The sequence below is a fragment of the Ostrea edulis genome, chromosome 3, assembly GCF_947568905.1.
Source record: "Ostrea edulis chromosome 3, xbOstEdul1.1, whole genome shotgun sequence".
Taxonomy (NCBI): domain Eukaryota; kingdom Metazoa; phylum Mollusca; class Bivalvia; order Ostreida; family Ostreidae; genus Ostrea; species Ostrea edulis.
In genome coordinates, this window is record NC_079166.1 from 12,421,063 (window position 1) to 12,431,866 (window position 10,804).

At 36.3% G+C, this 10,804-nt stretch overlaps 2 protein-coding genes across 2 annotated transcripts; one reads left to right on the forward strand and one right to left on the reverse strand.

Moving 5' to 3' along the window:
- Window positions 1-935: 935 nt before the first annotated feature.
- Window positions 936-2,036, forward strand: LOC125676716 (52 kDa repressor of the inhibitor of the protein kinase-like). The gene has a single exon (XM_048914540.2). The coding sequence runs from the start codon at window positions 936-938 to the stop codon at window positions 2,034-2,036; it is 1,101 nt and encodes a 366-aa protein (XP_048770497.2).
- Window positions 2,037-5,826: 3,790 nt separating this feature from the next.
- Window positions 5,827-6,746, reverse strand: LOC125673525 (uncharacterized). Its single transcript, XM_048910141.2, has 2 exons — window positions 6,548-6,746; window positions 5,827-6,382 (listed from the first exon to the last, which is right to left on the reverse strand). The coding sequence occupies exons 1-2, from the start codon at window positions 6,600-6,602 to the stop codon at window positions 5,895-5,897; spliced, it is 543 nt and encodes a 180-aa protein (XP_048766098.2). The 5' UTR covers window positions 6,603-6,746; the 3' UTR covers window positions 5,827-5,894.
- Window positions 6,747-10,804: the final 4,058 nt, after the last annotated feature.

Here is a 10,804-nt window from a genome sequence, read left to right on the forward strand (position 1 = left end):
CAGTGTTACGTGCACGAGGACACAGATAGGGTATTTTATTTCTGAACTAGAATAGATCATGCATGATTAAAAAAATAATGGACTCTATAAACAAGTCTAAAAAGGATAAATTCAAAAATTATATTCTAATTGTCGAGGTACTGTCCCCAAAAGAGCAAATCAGTATATATATCTTTTTCAACTATATTGATTCCTCGTCAGTCTTATATGTATTTATTACAACAAAATTGTCCAGTAATTATATCTAGTGCCGCTGTAGCTCACCATGTAGGAAAATCACTAGCTCTTGTTGAACACCAATGCAGTATGCACAAATACTTAAACACTTGATCCATTGACGAGGAAGCCATGGCAAGTGGTTAGTTTGCTTAATTGTATGTTGGGTGAAGTCCCATTGGAGAATGTTTTCATTCACAAATAGAGGTCAGCTGCTGTAAACAATGTGACGTAAATTTTGACATGCATGACGCTCAAGGTCATAGCAGTGAGGGTTCTTAATGGCGCCAACACCTAATATGACACCTCTGTTTTGAGGTTATATCCGTAAGACCAATAGGATGTGGTTTTCACGACTAATACTGGTCGCCCGCTAAAGGAAGTCATTATTTAGGTTTGACGCTATACCGGGATGGATAATTGAGCCTGGGAACTTGTAAAGCGAAAACCCAAACCACTAAGTTAGAACGACTGGTTTCACAGGACAACGGGCGAGGAATTGGTTAATGCTTTTTTGGAAAATCTTAGGAATCTTGGGGTAACTATAGATAAATTGAGAGGTCAATGCTACGATGGTGCTGCCAACATGTCGGGGGGTAAAAAAAGGATTACAAGCCAGAATACGTAAACTCATTCCGGGGGCAGTATACACACATTGCAAGGCACACTGTTTGAATTTAGTTTTAACACATATCTGTTAGTTGCTTATTATCAGAAACATGATGGACGTTGTCCAACAAATTGCTTTTGCATTTCATTTTTCTGCCAAACGAATAGATGTATTTAAGGAGGAGGTGAAGGAAAATGACGAAGCAAAGGCTTCAATGGAGAAAAGACAGAAACTGCAGACACTGTGTGAAACACGATGGGCTTCTGGAGCAAATGCTTTATTTACATTTAAAGCATCACTCGAAGTCATAGATGGTGCTCTTCATCGATTAGCTAATATGTCTGACACGAAAGCGCGAGTCTATACATGTCCAATTGAAAGGTTTGATTTCATTCTCCCTCTTATTGTTTGCGAACATGTTTTACAAATTCTGGCACCTCTTTCGGAAATGCTCCAATCTAAAGCCTCCGATCTTATCGAGGCAATGAAGGAAACAAGGGCAGTCTATGCCGTTATTCAAAATGAGCGTAACTATGGCGCGGTGTGGGACGCATTGTATGAATCGGCTGTCCAGTTAGCTGCCACAATTGGCGTAGAACCATTATCTCCAAGATGTGCTGGTCATCAATTACATTGCAACAATACCCCTGTAGACTCAACAGAAGTATACGGGAAAAGGTCCGTCCTCTGTCCTTTCTATGATCATGTACTTCAGGAACTTGATGATCGTTTTCTTCAGTGCAGCGAGAGATTCATGGCTCAACACCTTGTACCCTCAAATCTTGGAAATCTCACTGATGATATGGTCATGCAAATTTATCAGACTTTCAGTGCTGACATCCCAGCCCAAGCTGCCGTATTTCATACAGAAATAAAAAGGTGGATCGCAAGATGGTTATTGGAAGATCCAGGCAATTTGCCTTCTACACTTCAGAATACATTACATGACATTAATCCAAATCTCTACCCGAACATTTTCAATGTACTGTCTGTTTTGATATCAATGCCAGTGTCCATTGCATCAGCTGAACGATCTTTCAGCGTCATGAGGCGAATGAAGAGCTACCCGAGATCAACAGTGACCACCGAACGTCTGTCGGGGCTGGCCATGTTCCACGCACATGAAGACATGGGGGTGGACACGGAAGCAGTGGTACGAGATTTTGCCCAGGGGAAAAGTAAACGCCTTGTCTTTTTGTTCAACAATTAGTAAATTCAATTGTAAAGTTCCTGTCTTAATAAAAGTTTCTTATTTCATGCACTTTGATAGTCCGAAATATCTGACGTTTTCCTGGATTTTTTATGATTTTGATATTTATCGTGCCAGGAAAACGTCAGAACCAGCGCCATTACGTAAACTGGAAATTCGCCGCCTCCAGCTGGAGGCGGCATGCTCGGGCCGATTTTAAATACTTGCGAGCCGAATTTAATGTTGAAGTCATAGTTAATGAATAAAACGATGCTTCTTGTACTTACTTATATCGAGTTTATGGGTTCTTTAATAACATAAACAGCCTCATGAAAACATTTTAACAAACAGTCGAGCTGTTTTGAGTCACGTGACTCGTTCGCTCAAATGACAGCGAAAATTCGGTTGACTACAATTGTGTACTTATGTTATCGAATTTCGGAGTGATATTTTCTTTTAATCAATATTAGTTAGTAGACGGTGCAGACGGCGAATTTCCATTTTACGTAATGGCGCCGGTTCTGACGTTTTCCTGGCACGGTAAATATCAAAATAATAAATATGCCAGGAAAACTTCAGATATTTCGGACTAGCACTTCGAGTGTATTTTATCATACCAGAATTATTACAGGTCTGTGTTGTACACGTCTCCATAATTCCCTTATTAATACCTGGTCCAGCAAATGTCGAATCGATTTTAATGTACACCATTTATGTACATTAAGTAGACGGATTTGGAATATCCTTTGTTATTAGCAATATATACCATGTGTGTCTATACTCTACTCATACACCTGTCAGCAACAACTAAAAAATAAATCGACGCAGTTCGTAAAGCAAGTGTCGATTTAACATTTGGTGATTTGGTAATATCAAGCTTCCTAAAACAAATCTGTGATTCTTTTTTTGTCTTGTTTGAATTCGTTTGTTTCGGAAATTGACAGCCAAAAAACCCATTGTATACTCCAAAAATTGGTGATTGTAATCAATAAAACCCAGCAGCTTCCGGGGGCTTCGCCCCTGGGTCCCCACTGGGGGCCTCAAGGCGGCCCCCAGACCCCTTGCCTTCCTTTGCGTACACTTCATTTTCTGTCTGGCTACGCGCCTGTAAGCTTTGTCAGTTGGAACCAAATGATATTGCTCATGACACCTATCTATTGTTTATCACGTCTGGTTTACTGAACGCAGGACAGATTGTACAAAGTGTTGTTATGATGCACCAAATAGGCGACTTTAATAATATCTATAGTTTTTAATCCATTCTGACAAGGTGTCAAACTATTCATTATATTATAGAACATGATATATCATTTTATGACGTCAAGTTTGTTTTAAAATTGGCAAATTTTGGTTCACATATTTGATTTATTGTGTCGTAAACAACAACTCCCACCACGCATTACACTAAACCTCAACACGTTTCACCCATAATCCTGAAAAAGTACAACTTTTTACATCTTTGGTGCAACCAATATTTAAGTGTTTTTTGTGGATCTCAATGTCTCTTGTTCTTCTTAATTAGTATAGATATTTATATCTGTAACTTAGAATCAGAACTATATCTCTGGTGTGTCCAGTGATCCATGTTTGCCCAACTATCTATTTTGTATTGCTTACAGTTCGTTATCTTGACCTGTCATATCGAAAAAATTAGATACGGATGCCAGTATTAGGATAGGGAACCTAGAGATCCGGTGACAACTAGCATTATCATAAGTGTTATACTAGTGTTATCAGATAACAAAAGCAACATTACTAGCGTTCCTATCAGCATTCACTAGCATTCGTACAATGCTGATTTTGTTGTAGTGATACACTGACTAGAACAGACAGTCATAGAAAAGACATATATCACGATAAAGTAAAACACAACCTTATTTATGACAAATGATATGAAGCCTCTACACGACAAGAAAAAAATCATCTTGCTGTGGCCTTCAACTCGACATTTAGATATATCGACGACGTTTTACTTATCAACAATAATCATTTTCATTCATACGTCCATTATATATGCATGTGAACTCGAAATAAAAGACATCACATAGTCCTCCACATCTACTTCGTACTTAGATATTGTATTGAAAATAAATATCAACGGCAAACTATCACCTCAAAGTTTCGACAAAAACGGGATGATTTCAGCTTCTCCATCGTCAATTTCAATGATGTTTATATTTCTCAACTGATTCAATTCGCAAGAACTTGATCTGCGTATCATCAGTTTTTAAATCGAGGCAGGCTACGGTTAAGCAAGTTAATGTTACATAGCAGAAAACGTCTGGTCTATATCATTTTTAAACTACCGCTATTTCTCGGGAATCAACACTTGAACCATGTGTGTTGATATTTGCAATAAACAGTAGTGGTTTAATGAATGTCCTGGGCAGAATGACATAACAAAAAGTCACTTGAAACGCGGAGATTTCAAAGAAGATAAGTTGTAGATCTTACGTTTGTCAAGTCTATTGATTCTTAAACTCACTGGGTCATTTGAAGGTGGTTCATTTGAAAGTCATTCATAAACGTATCTGGCATGTAACTATATATAGTATCTAATTTTTTTTACTAGAAGATATCACTATAATGTGATAGAGTCAAAATGCATTAATATTTTATGGAAACCAGTCTCAATATCGCAGTGATTAGGCCACCCGCTTCGTAACTGGGAACTATTCCGATGCCGCGTGGAACCTAAGACGCTTTATATCTGCGGTGACTGTTGCTGCGTCAAACATATTAAAAGTGAAAGTGATAGGTCTTTCGAATATGACAATTAACAAGAGGCCCATGGGCCACATCGCTCACCTGAGTCACCTTGGCCCATATCTGAAGACTTTCCATATATATTTGCATTTAAAACCTTAGTCCCTATTATTGCCGTAACCTACCCCTGGAGGCCATGGTTTTTGCAAACTTAAATCTACACTATGTCAGAAAGCTTTCATGTAAATGTCAACTTCTTTGACCCAATGGTTCTTGAGAAGAAATTTTAAAAAGATTTCCCCGATATATTTTTATGCAAAACTTTGACACCCCCTTTGTAGCCCCATCCTACCCCCAGGGGTCATGATTTAGAATTTGCACTACGTCAGAAAGCGTTCATGTAAATATCAGCATTTCAGACTCAGTGGTTCTTGTGAAGAAGATTTTTAAAGATGTTTCCTATATATTTGTATGTAAAAATTTGATTCGCTATTGTGGCCCCATTCAGCCACCGGGGGTCATGATTTTGATAAACTTGAATTTGCACTATGTCAGAAACTTTTCATGTAAAGAACTAGGTACGCTATATGACTTAAATGGCCCAATCTTCAAATTGGACAATATTGTACCCAAATATAGATATAAGTGTATTACTTCATTAAATATAAAGGTTTTGAGGATATCTTCATTATTTCCATTTCTGCAACTGCTCAAATATTGAGTTTTTTTAATAACGTTTTAATGACGTTGTTTGTAGCATTGTAACGTTATTGCAGTTATTTTCAATTAGTTATGATAAATAATCTAAAATGGTAACCCAATATTCTACTTCTCCATAAATGATTAGTCAGGACTGTACTGAATTTAACTGGAGTAACTTAAATCTGTATTAATTATCCACGTGTCATTATTACAAAGATCTTCACCCCTCCCCCAATAAAAACAGCAATAATATCGGTCTGTAAAACACAATTTAAGCATGAAATGTGTTTTATTAAATAATGTGAAAGTTACGATGCACTCTACATTACTTTACATAATTAGATGAAATGTGGATTTAAAATGTAAGATTTCAAAATTTTTACTACATGTACAATTACTAACTGATAAATTCATTTTGGGCGTGATTAACTAAATATCGTCAATTAACGTTAAACAAAAGTATGGTTTGCACTACTCTTCTTGTCCATCATAATCGACAGTATCCTCATCCTCGGAGCTGGCGATGGATCTCGCCGCATCATCCACTTCCTCTGTCCAGTCACGAATACCGCAAGATTCGTTCTGATATCTAGCAAAGGCTAAATACCAGATAATACAGGATATGTGACCGCACATTCCAACAACCCGGGATCCATTTTTACAGGTACAATACCAGAACAAGATGGTGATATCGTATTTTATCCACAAGGAATACTTTTTAGATGAAGTGTGGCGGCTTTGAATTTTGGCACTGACAATATTGGGTATATCATCGCTCACAAAAATTTCAAATAATCCATCATCTGTAAGATGTTCTGCCGCATATGATTTTGCCGTCTTTAGCTGATAGACACCAATTGTAAGGTTTCTGATATCTCCCTCAGTAAGCCTGGGAAAATCGGTGATGGTGTTGCTGTCAGCGTCGATGGAAGTCCATTTCATGGATCTTTTATCAAGCCCTGCAAAAGTATAATGACTCAATATATGAACTCAAGTTTGAAATTACACATGGTTTATAGGAGTTATGAGATTGGTCACTGTTCGTTATCTTCAACTTTCATGTAATAGAATATATGTACAATTACCATTATGTAAAACAAATATGTCATCAATCATTAACATACCATTTTCAAGAACAAACTGTTGAAGTCCGTTTGTCTGTTTGGCCAACATTGTCATTGTTGATGCAATGGTGATATCGTCATCAAATGTTCCAGAGTTGATAGGAGGCCGGTACTTGTTACAAAGACTACAGACAATCCTAACATAATCTCCAATACACGGGATCTGGCTGTTTGGAAGTGTTTTACCAAGATATCTCCATGTCTTTATTCGATTCAACAACCCATCTGACCTAAAATGAACAATAAACATACTTGACAACATTACTTGACATCACAACTTTCAGTAGAATTAAAGTTTTCAATCAATTGCATGATATTTTAAATCTTAGATATACCAGTGCACAAGCATGAAATAGCTAAGGTAAACATTCATTGTTCAAACTGCAGATTCATTTTATTCAGAAAGATACTAGTAACAGGCTTAGCTATACCTTTGTTACAAGTCTAGAACTGTTAGCTTCCTCTGTAGACAATTGCTTCTGGCCCTTCGGGATAAACGCAGGCATCTCCATACGTATACCCAGGTCATTCAAAAGTGATTCTGAATCCCGGAAACCTCTATCAACAACAAATATATCGTCCTCTCTGACCCAGGTCTTTATTTCATCTGTGTTTGAATGAATCGAATGGTTGAGAATAGAGGAGTCATTGTTCTTTGGATCTGCCAGATAAGGTCCAAGGACACTGACGATATATCCTGTTGTGGAGACCATCATCATGGGTTTTAAAAGGGGTCTTCGCTTGTGCATACTGAAATATCGTCTGGAGAAGGTGTAGTTTCCACTTTTTTGAATATAGGTATAAGTTCCGTCCAACACTAATATTGCAGGTGCAAATGTTACATTGGACAGAATTTGTTGTGCAAGTGGCCTTGTATGGGTCTGAATGATCTCTTCCCTTGTGATGTGGGAAAATCCGAGGTTCCTTGGGACAAATTCTGTCATCAGAGCCTTCCTTGCAGATTGGACTGCCCTGCGAATCTGCAATAATATTATCATTCAATAAAATCTATAATTTTGATATTCATATATTATGTGCACAAATCATTACCTTCAAAGTTAACCTAACAATTTTATTTACCTGGAATTTTTTCATATTGAAGATTGTTCCAAGCATTTGGTTGTCCATTCCAGAACGTAGCTTAGTCAAAAGGATGGCTACACAGGTACGGATTGACCTGGTCTGTGTTGGTCTTATGGTGTTAATATTTGTCATAATGTCATCAAACTGCTCTCTAGTGAATCCGGTTAAATTATAATAGTCTGAGTCACTTAAACCTGTAGGTTCATCGAAGTCAAGTCTTGTACCCTTGTTTTTAAGGACCTCCTCTCTAGCTTGCTGTAAAAGCTCCAGTATTGCGGATCTGTTGAGGTGGCAGGAATCCTTAGAAGCCTTGACCTTGTCTATGGCGTCTTTTGAGAGAATTCCATTTTCAATGTGACTTGGACAGCATCGTGATCCTGATTGCACAAATATTTCACTTTGAATATAAGTTCTGTATCTAGCATAGGTTGGAGTGACAATTAACTTTGGTCCGGGCTTCAAAGGCGGATAATATTCATCTGAAACCGAACTCTGGCTTTGAATGGTAGTATTTTTGGTCTTTTTCTTTTTATAGCAGAGGTGAGAACATCTATTGAAAATCACTGCTGAAGTTGATATATTAAATACGGCAAAATGTTTCTCCAAGATCTTTCTTGTGTCACCATAAACTTTTCTCCTCTCTCTTTGAGAATGGCGTCTTTTGCACAGTACACAATTATAATGTTTGGATCCATTCATTCTGAAATAATTTAATGTTTAGATTAATAACGTATACACAACTGTATTTAAAAAAATGAATATTTATTAAAACCTTATGAAATGTAATTTTTTCTCAAAGTGTCTAAAATAAAAAAAAAAAACAAAAAAAAAAAAAACCCAACTCAATTGTTACTATGGTTATATTGTAATATCTTAGAACATTTACATTAAATAGTACAGAATCGGGTATGAGAATAACAGACTGCATTTAATTGGTATTTAGAAATAAATAATTTGGATTTTATTACTTTTTGCATTTTCAATTGTACTTTTTTTGCGGATTTTTCTTATTTGATACCCCCCCCCCCCCAAGATAAAAAAGAATCGAAGAAAATATCCGTTATTATAGTGTGTTATTTTTATTATTATTATTATTATTCTTTTCGTTGGAAAACTATTTATTCTGAAGTATTTGCGATTAATTTCAAGAAGTATCAGCTTAACTCAAAATCAAAAGAATACACATTCACACTACATGGAAGATTATGCTAAAAATATTAAACCTATAAAAAAAAAACCCATTAATTTTATAACTTCACAATTACACATGATTTATCATTTGATGGTTGTTTTTATTTTCCTTTGCAATTATAGCTACATAAACACAAATATACCACAAAACTATTGACCAAAATTGAAAATTTTGTTACTTAAAAATATTTTCGCTTGCATTCTAACATATAATACTAGTATATTTTCTATCTGATTGAATAAATCCGAATTTAAAAGTGAAGATGTAAAATAATTATTTCACATTATTTTAATTATTTATTACACTTCTGGTCCGCCTTATCCGACAGATGTGACGTCAAGCTACCAAACTTTTTTAGCACATGGTTTTGAAAAAACCAGTGAATCAGTTTTCCTGAGTGGATGTATACTTGTTTGTACATTTCTGTGATGGGATATTTAATTGCAAACATATGGAAGTAAGAATGTTTTGCTTCCGTGCTGTGTAACATTCAAATAGATAATTGTTGACAATGTGCGCAGTGCATTGCTCGTGGAATATTCGTGTGTTTTGTTGTCGTTAGCCACAGGTAAGTGAGACAAAGTTATTTTGTTGTGATCTTTCCTGAACTATATCTATTGGTGCATGTGAATGAAAAATCAAAATAGCAAGGATTTCATTTCTTTTACATTCCCTGCAAACGCCACTCATTGATCACGATCAAAGCGTGGCGGGGGCGGGAGCCAGACTATTTTTCACTAATACGATAAGGAACCAGCCAAGTATTCGTAAACAAACACACACGGCATATATACTAGCCTACTATGTCAAGAGTTTAGTCATAATAAGTTTTATTAAATTTGTTTAATCATGTTTACGAAAGAAATTATCAATAACATTTATAGAATTATGCAAGTTGGCCACATATATATACATGTAAACATCAGCGCCGATCATGATTTTCTGCCGTCTGCAGACCTGTCTGAATGAATCTTAAGGCCTAGGCCTATAGATCTATTCATACAAAACTTTTTAAATACTGATAAGGCCTATATTAATGAAGTAAGGCATTTTTTGTTTCAAATGTCATCGTATATAGCTAAATAATTTATATAAATATATTTTGCTAGACATGTACTGAATCGGCAAGCTCTTGCTGCTAACGACAGGTAGTGGAGGTGGGGGTGGAAATCACGAACGTTTCATGTCATGATGTGATGTGTGTATTGATTACAGCCTCAAATTCTTGTTAAACATGATGAAATATCTAATTATATGACGTGTTGAAATTTGCTGAAGGTGTATTTTTCTTACCTGGTCGGCCTAATGATTACAAGGTGAAAACAGCTGCATCGTCTGATACGTCCCTATGAATCCGCCACCAGAAATCGTCACAAAACGGAAAAAATGTACTACCAGCGCAGGTCTCGAGCAAATAAATTTGTGCTTGCGTTGATTTCTTGTTCAAGATACTTTAATTAAAATCAAGTTTCGTTTTGCTCGAGGGCTGCGGCCTGCATATATTTTTTATTTTTATGATAAAATTTGCCCCCAAATTGTGAATTTCCGGTAAATATGGTGGAAATATCTATTACGTAAGTTGCTTAGAAACGCTTTTCAAGGTTCTGTTTATGAATTTATTGTTCACACTTGGCATCTAGTTTGTAATTGTGCTAGTATTTATTTCAAGTAAACAACTTGAAAATATATAGAAAATTTAGGCGTTATTACCATTGCAACCGTACCTAGTTCTTTCAGCTCTTCTAGCCCAGTGATTCTTGAGAAGAAGATTTTTAAATGACCCCACCTTATTTTTGTATTTTTGTGATTATCTCCCCTTTGAAATGGACATGGGCCTTCATTTGCAGAGACGTTTAAAAACCCTTCACCCAAGGATACTTTTAGCCACGTTTGGTTGAAATTGGCCCAGTGGTTCTGGAGAAGAAGTCGAAAATGTAAAAAGTTTACAAACAGACGGATGGACAGACGGATGGACAGACGGA